Source organism: Hyperolius riggenbachi, chromosome 2 (assembly GCF_040937935.1).
Source record: "Hyperolius riggenbachi isolate aHypRig1 chromosome 2, aHypRig1.pri, whole genome shotgun sequence".
In the NCBI taxonomy this organism is placed as follows: domain Eukaryota; kingdom Metazoa; phylum Chordata; class Amphibia; order Anura; family Hyperoliidae; genus Hyperolius; species Hyperolius riggenbachi.
In genome coordinates this window covers 443,784,364-443,797,495 of record NC_090647.1, presented here as the reverse complement: position 1 = coordinate 443,797,495, position 13,132 = coordinate 443,784,364, and the positions used below count along the sequence as shown (strand labels likewise).

The window sequence follows — 13,132 nt, the reverse complement described above, 5'->3', positions numbered from 1 at the left end:
CCCTATTATTTTTATCCCAAACCTAGCCTATTAATCCATTATTAACCCCTACAATACCTAACCCTGTTTATAAACGTTTAATGACTGCTGCCAGTAGCGATCGGATGCAATCGCAAGGGCGAAAGTTTCGGGCCCCTATGCTCTACAGATGTATCACTCTGCCATTGCCTAGTGATGCATCTGTACAGCTCTATGCCCCCTGAATTGTCGCCCTAGTGAACGCACTCGATCACCACAGACGCACAGATTGGGGATAACGGTCCACCACATGCTCAGCTAGAAGTAAAATGTGGCATATGGGGTATCATTTTAATCGGGAAGGGCCAAATCATTTATTTGTATAACTATGGGATGTGTGATGTGAAAATTAGTAAGGGTGAAAATGAAAAATTGTTTGTTTTCTGCATTTACGCCTAATTTTTTCCCATAAAGGGACTATAAAACAAAATAGTTTTGGGAGAAAAATATTACCCAAAGAAAGCCTAGTACTGAAAAAAACAAGACATGTATCACTAAGATGGCATAATTAAAAAGTCACTGCTGTATCAAAACAACACAGCTAAAGTGTCAAAAATGTCAGGAACTTTAAAGAGAATCTGTACTCTAATATTCTTACACTAAAAAAGCATACCATTCTATTCCTTATTTTCTCCTGTGCCCCTCTATGTTGTTTCTGCCACTCGCTGCTGCAATCCTGGCTTGTAATTAACAGTTTTAGGCAGTGTTTACAAACAAATGACCTGGCTTCTAACCAGAGTATGATAGGCTGAGAACAGCTTACTGTGTGACTCATGCGGAGCTTGGAGGGGGTGTGTAAAGCTTCTGCCAATGACAAGCAGTGCTGCACATTCCACACATTCCAGCCTCTGCCCAACAGACACGACAGAGGAATGGAGATAAGATTTATTACAGAGACAGTGCAATTAGAAAAGGTTGCAGTAAGACAGACCACATCAGAACAGGTATAGGAACTTATAGAATAGAAGAAATAAGGCTCAAAATTTTGTTACAGAGTCTCTTTAAGGTGTAAAAACCGTGGAATGAGAACCAGTTAAATGAATGAGATGCATTTATTTATTATTTATTTATTGTATTTATAAAGCGCCAACATATTACGCAGCGCTGATGCATGTACCTGGTCCTGTGCTGCCACTAGCCACCCCACACTATCAGCATTCATAGGGGCTATCATCACAACCCTGACCACAGTAATGCGAATTTGTATTTCACTGTAGCTCCAATGCAGACCTCAGTGCTACAAAATAAAGAATAGCCCACCAAACCTCATATCTTTGATTTTTGGCCTGCAGAGAAAAAAAAATTACCATTTCTATGGAAGAGAAAATGAATGGGGCAGAGCGATGCTAAATGTAATCCATAGCCACTTCCGGCAAAGCTCCTATAGTGGACTGTATTACAAGCGGGTACAATGCGGCCCTAATTCTATTGGCATTGTTATATTTATGTTCAGACATATGCAAATCCAATCCTTAGGATTGCAAGAAGCGAGATTCTCACATCTGCATATCCATGGGACCGTGACAAATTCAATTTATTTCAAATGAAAAGGGAATATTTAAGCAGCTCCAGAGTATCCTGCAGAAAGTCCTCAGCAGACCAAATTTTCCTCCTCTGCTGCTGATAGAATTAAAAATATTTATACAACATCAACATCTGTTTCCATTGGAGAATAGCTCATTACTTAGCTCTGAGCAGCTCCACCAAGGTAGAATTCCTTCCTGCCACACAGATTTACTCTTACTCCACTATTTATTTTGTTCCTATGCATCTGGGGGAAAAATAAAGAATCTTTAGATATTCTGAATGGCTATACTCTTCTCCCCCCCCCCACCCATTTTTATGATTAGCAGAATCGTCATCTTAGAAAATTGTATCAGCAGTTTAGCAGTATCAGCTACAGATAATAATGAGGACAGCCGACATTGGTAATGAAGGGGAAAGTGAAGCATCCACACAGCAGGGCACAGGGCTGTGCTCATACCCCCAGAGCTGCTCCATGCTCTGTACGCACACTGCTGCTCCATCCAAATTCAACTGTTGCAGGGAAAAAAGGGGGCAGTGCTGTGAGCTGCAGGATGCCTGCAGATATTCTGGTAGATAATAGGATAACAGATAGGAGTAAATAGCATCTGCCAGTATAATCAACACTGAACGCCTCTGTTATTGCCTGATGAAGTGGGTTTGTATCCCACGAAACGCGTTGCACTTTATTTGGAGTATCCAATAAAATTGTTTTGACTGAAAATCCACAGTCATGTGTTCTGCTTGGAGGAGGTGAGTCCACCACCGCCTCCTCTATTACCAAGATAGGTTTTTAAGTTATTTTAGTGTTTTTTTTTATCCTGTCGGCGCCTCTGTTATCCTATTATCTACATCAAATCCACCCTTGGTGGAGGGTTGTACCCTTCCTTCTTCTACTACAGAGAGTGACTTTTTAATCCTGAGTGGGGTCAGGATAATCTCCTCACCTGCTTTGACAGTGGTTGCCTACTTGGTAACCCTGGTTTGTGAGTATTAAATTAATATTATTACTCTTCCATTTTATACATTACCAGTACATACTACACTATATTGGACTCTTGGTGTTCTCTCTTTTTCGCAGATATTCTGGTGTCTCAACTTGTGCTTGTCCCCAGACACTGCACCGGCCCTGGTCTGAGGGGGGATTCTGGACAGCTGAAATCCCCCCTACTGTACTTTACTTCATAACATGATTCCAGAATAAAACCATTTAAAAACAACATTGGGAGGTATCTGGAGTAGAGTTGGGCCGAACGGTTCGCCGGCGAACCTGGTTCGCGCGAACCTAGGTGGTTCGCGTGCGGGTACCGCACGCGAACTTTATTGCGGAAAAGTTCGCCCCATTGCGGTTCGCCCCATAATGCACTGAGGGTCAACTTTGACCCTCTACATCACAGTCAGCAGGCCCAGTGTAGCCAATTAGGCTACACTAGCCCCTGGAGCCCCACCCCCCCTTATATAGGCAGGCAGCGGCGGCCGTGGCCACTCGTGTGCCTGCATTAGTTAGAGTAGGGCGAGCTACTGCAGTCTCTCATAGGGAAAGATTAGTTAGCCTTAGCTTGTCCCTGGCTGCATACCTGTTCATTGATCCTGCCACTGCATACCTGTTCATTGATCCTGCCACTGCATACCTGTTCATTGATCCTGCCACTGCATACCTGTTCATTGATCCTGCCACTGCATACCTGTTCAGTGATCCTGCCACTGCATACCTGTTCATTGATCCTGCCACTGCATACCTGTTCATTGATCCTGCCACTGCATACCTGTTCATTGATCCTGCCACTGCATACCTGTTCATTGATCCTGCCACTGCATACCTGTTCATTGATCCTGCCACTGCATACCTGTTCATTGATCCTGCCACTGCATACCTGTTCAGTGATCCTGCCACTGCATACCTGTTCATTGATCCTGCCACTGCATACCTGTTCTGTGAACCCACCACTGCATACCTGTTCTGTTCAGTGGACCCGCCACTGTATACCTGTTTAGTGAACCCGCCACTGCATACCTGTTCTGTTCAGTGGACCCGCCACTGTATACCTGTTCAGTGGACCCGCCACTGCATACCTGTTCTGTTCAGTGAACCCGCCACTGCATACCTGTTCTGTTCAGTGGAGTTTGGTGTGTCAGTGTGAAGCAGTACCTTAATTACACTCCCTGATTGATGTATACACATGCAAGATGTTTTAAAGCACTTTAGGCCTGTCATTTAGCATTCAATGTGATTTCTGCCCTTAAAACGCTGCTTTGCGTCAAATCCAGATTTTTCCCGGTGACTTTTGGCGTGTATCCCACTCCGCCATGCCCCCCTCCAGGTGTTAGACCCCTTGAAACATCTTTTCCATCACTTTTGTGGCCAGCATAATTTTTTTTTTTTTTCAAAGTTCGCATCCCCATTGAAGTCTATTGCGGTTCGCGAACTTTAACGCGAACCGAACCTTCCGCGAAAGTTCGCGAACCCGGTTCGCGAACCTAAAATCGGAGGTTCGGCCCAACTCTAATCTGGAGTAGTCTGAAGCAGCCCCATTTTTAGGGGCGGATGGACGGGGTGAACGCCCAGGGCGCAGCTGCGGGGGAGAGCGGGTGTAGAGCTTAACAACTCACCTTCCCGAATCCACTGCAGTTTCTATCTTCTTCCTTGTAGGCGTCTGTCGTATTGTTAACAGCGCCTCCTGTAATGACATGCAGTTATGTCATCACAGGGGGTGCTCTTACCAACGCAACAGACGCTTGGGAAGAAGAAGATAGAGGCAGTTTGGAACCCGGAAGATGAGTTGTTACTGCTCTGTCCCTGCTCTCCCTCGCTGCTGTGCCTATGCCTGGCTACCTATACTGGAGGCACCTGTTCATGGCTACCTATAGTGGGAGCACCTATGCCTAGCTACCTATACCGGAGGCACCTATTCCTGGCTATCTATACTGGGAGCACATATGCTGCAATTTCATAAGAATCATGTCACATTAGTGAAAAAAGAGCACCATGATTCCAATACTAAAAAAAAGTGACCTTGAGATTAGCAAAACGTGATTGCAATGAAAATCGCTTACAATAGAAAACAATCCTAGAGGAGATGTTTGACCAATAATGTTATTTAGTCTATTTTGTTTGGATGTTTCTCTAAAGCAGGGGTTCTCAAACTGTGCCTCAAGTACCTCCTGGGGTGCCTCAGCGTTCATCCCCATTTTATGTGCATTGCCATCAGGTAATGCAACCGCACGTTAATATTCAATGCAGTTGCATTAAGCACCAACCTAACCTCTAGGGCCCTTTCACACTGAGGCGGTGCAGTATTTTTACCGCACACCACCGCTGGGCAATGAAAGTCTATGGAGACTTTTAGACTGTGACGTTACTGCACAACACGACGGAAGTGAAGTTTTTGCCACATGCACGACGCAGGGCCAAAACTACGTTAACGCTGCGGCGATACATTGAGTTGCGGCGATCTGCGTCGGACTGGAAGTCATGTTTGTCTATGGAGACACGTAGATTTTCAAAAAAATCACAGACACGACGTTGCGGTGCACCCATGCGTAAAAGCGTATTTTAACAATACGGTTTCGAACACTTCCGCATACTTGAAGCAGGAAGTGACGGCAAATGCACATCAGACACACGTCCCTTCCTACTTGGCCAGTGGCCAGACAGGGAACACTGCGCATTAGCATGGTGTTCCTTGAAGGCCTGTTTTTGACGGTGCTATGCAGTGCGTCGGGCTTGACGCACCACATCGCTAACGCTGGTTTCTTGTCCAGTCTCAGTCCCGGCAGCCATGATTAAAGTTGGACAACAGAGGAATCGGAGTGCCAAGGCACACAGATCAGTGTACCTTGGCACTCTTTGTCCTGCTGATGGGGGTCATTTACAATCTGGAATGGTTGTTTAGGTTATGTTGCATAGTTAAAGAGGGTGTTGCTAAATGCACTCCCCAATGTGGGCAAATGTCTATGTGTGATACAAAATACTCTTTATCCTTACGTTAATTCAGGGGGTACTGCATAATGGGGGGGGTCACAGACTATTTGGAGGGGGTAATGCTGCCTAATGTGGGGCTCATTGACTATTTGGAGGGGGGTTGCTGCTGGGGGAAGGGGGTGGAAGACAGTCATTGACTATGTGGAGTGGGGGGGGGGGGGGTGCTGCCTAATAACCATCACTAGCTACTTAAAGATGGGGGTGCTGCCTTACAAGGGTCATAACGGCATTTCGGTAGTTGTTTTTGTGCCGAGGGTTGCCCTTAAAATTATACAAAGCCACTAAGGGCGCCCACACCCAAAAAAGTGTGAGAACCACTACTCATAACATAACATAATGCCTTATCCATCCTAACAGGGTGATCAGTAACAGAAATGAACATTCCTGTAAAGTGCGCGGCTGAGAAGGCTTTGTGTGTAGACATGGAAGAAAGAGAGGACATATTAAAGCATTGCTTCTCTTTGCCTATAAAAAGTCCATAAAAGCCACATAGGAAATTAAGGAATTACAGTGGGGCCTGGTCCACATTTATCAAAAGATTATGTATATCTTCTGTTCAATCTTACCAGCTTCTATGCATTCTGGAGTCAAACAAAAGTGTTCCTTGCGGAAATTAATAAGTCCTTGAGTTACTGTTGAAAAAAGAGAGAGATTTGCATTACTTATCAGTGAGATGACATTCATAAAAGAGCTGCATTCTGTAAAATACCAATACCTGCTTTTTGCAAAGAACATTTCCTTTTACGGTAATCACCATGGATACGATAAAAGGGGTCCACGATTATTGCCTACAGATGTTTTCACTGTACTGTTCACTCGTGCGAGCAATATCAGCTTACTTCATACTTTTTTTTAAATTTGATTTAAGACATATGGACTTAATCGAAACGGCTGTGTAAAGAGCCAATCTAATATGCTAAGTGCGGTAACTAATAGCAATCAGTTTGTTTAAAGCAGAACTCCAAAGAAATCCTAAAAAAACGATCTATTTTGACTGAAAGCTGCTATGCTTTCAGTTCACATACATTAGTGTGTCAGCTGCTCACTTGAACCATTTGGAAGCGCTTGGCATGGGCAGTGGAGAAGCGGCACACCCATCAAGTCATATCTGGGCGTGGACATTGCTATGCTCAGACGTGACATCATGCAGTTTGCATACCTCCCAACTTTTTGAGATGAGAAAGAGGAACACTCTCCCCTGCCACACCCCTAATCAGCCCCCAACACCTCCCTAGTCATGCAAATTATACAGATTTCATAAGAAAAATAAGCTGTTTTACAGTTCAACTATATAAAATGTCCACAGCGCTAGAGAAAATATAAACCAATTTTATTGTTTTGCAATAAAAATCAATGGTACCACAAGACTTTAGACTAAAATAGCACCTGTCCCCTTAAATTACATGCAACCACAATCACAGCACTCACTCCAACTCACTGCAGTGAGCACACTTGGGTATGTAAAAACGGGATCCCGGAAAAAAGTCAAGAAGGTCCACTGACCAAAAAATGTGTACACTTAAAAAATATACATATATATTGGAAAAATCCTAAAGATATGCATGCATAAAATATTCCTCAAAGTGTATGCAGTCCAGGGAACAAATCCGTGTTGTACTACAGCGATGGATTAATGCACAAGTTCATGCAAGCAGCACATGCTGTAATAGACAGCGTTATAGGCAGTTTGTTAGACAGCAGTAGAGGTAAGCAGCAGTGTAGATATATTGCAAGCAGTTGCACACCGCATATAGTTACATAAATAGTCCACTCATGACTTGATTAGATATTCACACTTCTTATATCCATGGATCTTACCCTCCTCTCGTGCGGGTACTCGGAATTCCGCGCTGCCTCAATCCTTCACTCCTGCTGGCCAGTGCATGGAGTGTGGAGAGGCTAACAGCGCGTCAGGTGTCGGGGCAGGAAGCCGAGAAACCGTTCCCTCGTTCTCCGTTGTACGGGACAAAGTTCACAGCGCTGCACCGTAGCGTAGATGATATCCTTGAGTGATGTCACTCTTGCGTATAGCGTGTAGGCGCTTACGTTTCAAGGGGTACGCCCCTCTTCTTCAGAGCTGCCCACCAGCCATCTCCAGCCACTTATAAACGCTCCTCTCTCCCTGAAGCTCCTCCCCTTCACCATAGAAACATACTGACGCCATCTTTCCTCCTCAGCTGCGTGCATCTTTAGAATAGAACATATACTAGCGCTGTTGCTGCCAAACAACTTAGCTAATTCCCAATTTAGAGAAATTAAAATAAAATTATATGCTGCTCCACAATGTCAGCCTACATATCTAAGATAACATCCTGAACAGCAATTAAAATAAGATTATAATAAAAAAATCAGATTATAAAAAAATCTAAAAAAAAGGGTCAACTCAAAAAGGCATAAATTTCAAAATCACAATTAAGACCCTTTGGGGTCATGGTGTCCAACTTATAGATCCAGGCTGACTCAGTCCTTGATAGTTTTTTAATATAGTCTCCTCCTCTCCAATCCCTCTCCACCTTCTCCAGACCACAAAAGGATGAGCCTTGTACAGAACAACTATGAAAGGTTTTGTAATGCATTGATAATGGATGTTTCTCATATCCTCTAGTAATATTATATAGATGTTCTCCCAGACGCTTCTTCAGAGATCTCTTGGTTCTCCCTATATATTGTTTTCTACAGGGACAACTTATCATGTACACCAGACCTTTAGTTGAACAAGAAAAATTCCCCTTTATCTGAAATACATTACCATTGTGGAACGAGGTGACCTCCTGTACAACTCTCATACCCCCCACCGCTTCACACATTCCACAATCTCCACATCTCCTAAATTTATTACTTTTGATGTGATTTTTTGAAATTTGATCAGGTACTGTGGGTGCTATAATCTGTCCCACATTTGCACTTCTCCTATAAATGATTCTAGGAAAATCCCCCAAATATGCATTCAATGACTCGTCTTCCTTTAACAGGTTCCAATACTTCTCAAAAATATTCCTTACTTTCTTTGCCTGTCCACAATAATCTAACAGAAGAGCTGGACAGTCTCCTGTCCAGCTCCTTTGCCCCCTATTTCCTGCTAGGAGTACTTCCCTGCTTCGTCTGCTAATTGGACCCAATGCTCCCGCCTCCGAGACCATGGCATCCAATTAGCGGACGGAGCAGAGAAATGAGCAGAGGTGAATGGCAGTTCTGGAGCAGGGCCCCAGCGTGATTGGTGGATCAGAAAGTCTCCAGCGGCAGCGAGCAGATACATCCACCACCAGCTGTTCGTAAGATCTGCGTGGGTAGGACTGTTGTAGCATTACACTGCAGGCCGGGGCAGAGGTGAAATCACTGGGGGACAAAATTGGACGTGCGAGGGGGGCAGGGGAGGCAGAAGACATGAAGCTGGGGACATGAGGGGCGGGAGTCAGACCAACGATAAATAACGTTTTAAAGTTACTGCATATCCTTAAAACTATAAATACCGTTTTAAAAGATTTATCACTGTGTGCCATTTTTTCCCCACGCCATTTTTGACTGTACACTCCAAAAGAGGGACAGTTGGGAGCTATGCAGTTTGTTTTAACGGCCTAGTAACCACACCGCTAGTCTGAAGCTGACATGACGTGTGGGGAACAAACGCTGCCATCCAACTACTTTACACTGTAGCTGAAACGTGCTTGGTGGCCACCAGCTGGCAAGATAGAAGGTTCAACTGTCATAAACGTGCACAATTACACCTCTGTATGGGGTATGTAATCAGCTTGTGTGCTTTTTTCTTCTTTAATCTCATGCACATAACAGAAGTTTTATCCCTTGGTGTTTAAAATTAGAAAGTCTTCCAGGAATAGAAATAAACAAGTTGGTTAAATGTGGGGCAGTTCCTGTAGACAAGGGACAATTGACTACTATGAACGCTTGTGACAGAAATAAGTATATCACATGCATAGTCTGTCAAGTTGTTAGACTGTGATTAGTCTCATGATAAGAGGATGGGTCTCAGCTGTAATACAACACACACTGAGCTGTGTAGTCAGAAGAAATCATTTACCAGTGTAATGCAATTGTAGCTGGTAATATGCCTCTGTTGTACTCTGCTGTGTGAACTTGAGTCTGGCACAGATTCTGCATAGCCATGCATAAATCTCTTGTCATGTGTAGTGTGTTTGATGTGATTTCTGAAGAGCACTTCCTGTCACAAAGCCTGATTATCTGCTACATTACTTCGGATAGGGTCAGTCACGCCTCAAGAGACTGAAAAAATATTTTGACAGGCATAGAAATGCCACAATAAGGGTCATTTATCAAAGACTCGTGCATTCAAAGCAAGGACGAGGACCTGCTCTTCAGACAGGACACTAAACTCACTGGTCACCACATAGATCTGTTTACAATAAAAATCTGGGTAAATTATCTATACGTCACATATACATTTTTATTGAATTTTGATTTTTACTTCCTGGCTAGTTTGCAAATCTCTGTTCCTGTCCAAAAATATCACAGAGAGCTCTGTTAAAAAGAATAGAAGTCAATGAAGATCCAAACTCCACCCCATCCCCTCATCACCTACATGAGTAATCAGGGCCGTTTCTTGGGTAATGCAGACAGGTCGACTGCCCTGGGTACAGACCGGCAAGTAGAAGGAGGGCGCAGGCAGAAGGACATAAGTTAACCGCTAGGGAGCTGGTGATGCGCGGTGCAGCCAAATGGAAGACGAAAGAAGATTACCAGCACTATCACCTTCCTAGACTCCTCCTGGACTGCCTGTTTTAGACGTCAAGTCATCATCATATCACCACCACGTGATGACACCTGATGTCCTGTAGCAGTACTGCAGACTGTCAGTGTGCGGTGCCCATGGGGGAGTCGGCTTTCAGGGCTCTTTTTCGCCTGTGTGTTTTCCTGGTCCTTGCTTCCTCCTGGATGAGCAGCTGGTCGCTAGTAAGTAAGCAGATCTACTTGTGACCTTTGGCTGTGTGACTGTCCCTAAAGAGTAAGGGTTTGCGAGTCCATGGGGGGCGCAATTTTTACACCCTCTCCCTGGGTGCAATTTAGCTTAGAAACTGCCCTGTGAGTAATAATCAGAGAGGAGCGACCAGACAGTCTTTCACTATTAACACAGAGTTGACTCCTTAGTGTGGCCATTTGCAGCCTGAATTACCATTCAATTTGACAATTTTATCGAAATGGATTAAAATTGATGCTGCTATAAGCATGCCCAATCTCTGGCCGAAATTGGTCAAATTAATCGATTGAACATGCTGGGAAATCTCGGGCCAATGTGGTCAATCGGGTTAGTGTGCACCTTCAGTGCCTGTGTATTCAAATATCACCTGGTCCGTCTGCCGCTACTGTCCAGGGACTCTCGGTCTCGTTTGCTGCTTCGCCGCCAGGCCCACGTGTGAGACGTCAAACACATGCCACGGGCTATACGAGGCAACCACATGGTGGTGACAGCGGCACTCATGGGGGAGAAGCAGATGAGATCCGGAACAACTAGACAATCGCAGCAGCTGGACCAGGAGACATTTAAATGCACGGACAACAGGTGATACATTAACCCTCCTTGCGGTCAATTAAAACCGCCAGGGGGCAGCGCAGCACTATTTTTTTTTTTTTTTTAAATGTAAATCATGTAGCTAGCCTAGTGCTAGCTACATATCAGCCGCTGTGCAGTGGGATGACGTCACCGACGTCATGACGTCAAAGGGAGTCCCGATCCACCCCTCAGCGCTGCCTGGCACTAATTAGCCAGGCTGCGCATGTGGTCTGGTGGGGGGGGGGCGCGCGGCGGGTAGCGGCGAATCGGCGTGGAGCGGCGGCGATCGGGCAGTACACGCAACTAGCAAAGTGCAAGCTGCGTGTAATAAAAAAAAATTTGCAAATCGGCCCAGCAGGGCCTGAGAAATCCTCCTGCGCGGCATAGCCCGAGCTGAGCTCGGGCTTACCACCAGGAAGGTAAACATTTGGGGGAAAGTATCGAGGCGGGGGAGGCAGGGTCACAAGACCGACTCCCTACAGATTTTATGCTGAAATAGATTGGGAATCAACCTTTTGTGTATGGGCAGCCAACAGATCTCTCACTGATCAAATGCAATCAGCAGTGGCGTAGCTAAGGAGCTGTGGGCCCCGATGCAAGTTTTACAATGGAGCCCCCCAAGCACTCTATACATAACAATTGATATGGCACACCAAAACCTGCCAATGGCAACTACAGTGCCAGAGGTGCAAGAAGGTGATGGGGAGCAGTTTGCTAATGATTACCACTATTCAAAGTATCTATAGAAGTGATTATTGTGAGCACAGGATCAATAGAGAGCTCATATTGTAGTTGAGGGAGGGCCCTACGGGGCCCCTCTGGCCCAAGGGCCCCGATGCGGTCGCAACCTCTGCACCCCCTATTGCTACGCCCCTGGCAATCAGAGAGAGATCTGTCTGTTGGTCAATCACATTTACCCTTTGTTGCTAACATAGCATTGAAGCTAAAGCTATGTACACACGCTACATTAGATTTGGCCAAGGCGGCTGATAATTATTATTATTTAATATTTATTTTGCGCCGACATCTTCCGCAGCACTGTACAGAGTATATAATGTCATGTCACTAACTGTCCCTCAGAGGGGCTCACAATCTAATCCCTACCATAGTCATATGTCTATGTATGTATCGTATGGTGGATATATTGTAGCCTAGGGTCAATTTAGGGGAAGCCAATAAACGTATCTGTATGTTTTTAGGATGTGAGAAGAAACTGGAATGCTTAGAGGAAACCCACACAGGTACGGGGAGAGCATACAAACGCCGTGCAGATGTTGACCTGGCTGGAATTCGAACCGAGAAACCAGCGCAGCAAAGCAAGAGTGTTAACCATTACACCACCATGCTCCGTACGGCACAACTGCAAATTTACTAACCTTTATTTATTTATGTTTTTCACTGTCCTTTATTCTTTGAAAAATCAACCTACCATAACAGTTTAAGCAACTGTACTGGATAACATTAGCAAATGCAACTGGAGACTAGAAATCTCCTTGTAACATATCCCACACATAATCATTTACCAATCTGATCATATACATGAAAATGATTGCATGTCCATACGAGTTTCGCTAACAATTTGGACAAAACCCTGTTTGGCTGTATATCCCTGGACCCTGAACAATCACTACTGGTGCCAGGAACACTTTTCCTTGGCACTCACCTGCCTGCAGGACTCCCATCCAATCTACCAGTTTTCACAGCTATTATGTTATGTTTCAGAGTCTGCAATTTTCTGAAACAACCAACTTTCTGGACGTTTTGCTTCTGTAACAGGAATATATAAAATATACTGCAATACATTGATTAGTATTCCCTGCTTACTCCTACTGCTCTTCCAAACCTAAAATTAAAGGGAACCCGAGCTGAGGGGGATATAGGGGGGCTGCCATATTTATCACCTTTTAAACAAGGCAAGTTGCCTGGCTGTTCCTTTGGTCCTGTGTCTCTAATACTTTTCGCCATAGACCCTAAACAAGCATGCAGCAGATCAGGTGCTCTGACTCATCAGACTAGATTAACAGCATGCTTGTTTCAGGGTTGTGACTCTGACACTACTGACGCCAGAAGATTAACAGGACTGT

General features: G+C 44.7%; 1 protein-coding gene across 1 annotated transcript in view; it reads right to left on the bottom strand.

The window, feature by feature from the left end:
• The window catches only part of PHEX (phosphate regulating endopeptidase X-linked), a 297,029-nt gene that overhangs the window by 263,813 nt on the left and 20,084 nt on the right, over positions 1–13,132 (bottom strand). The window contains exon 2 of the mRNA XM_068270021.1: positions 6,091–6,156. Within this exon, the coding sequence (XP_068126122.1) occupies positions 6,091–6,156 (66 nt within the window). The remainder of the gene's footprint in view (positions 1–6,090; positions 6,157–13,132) is intronic.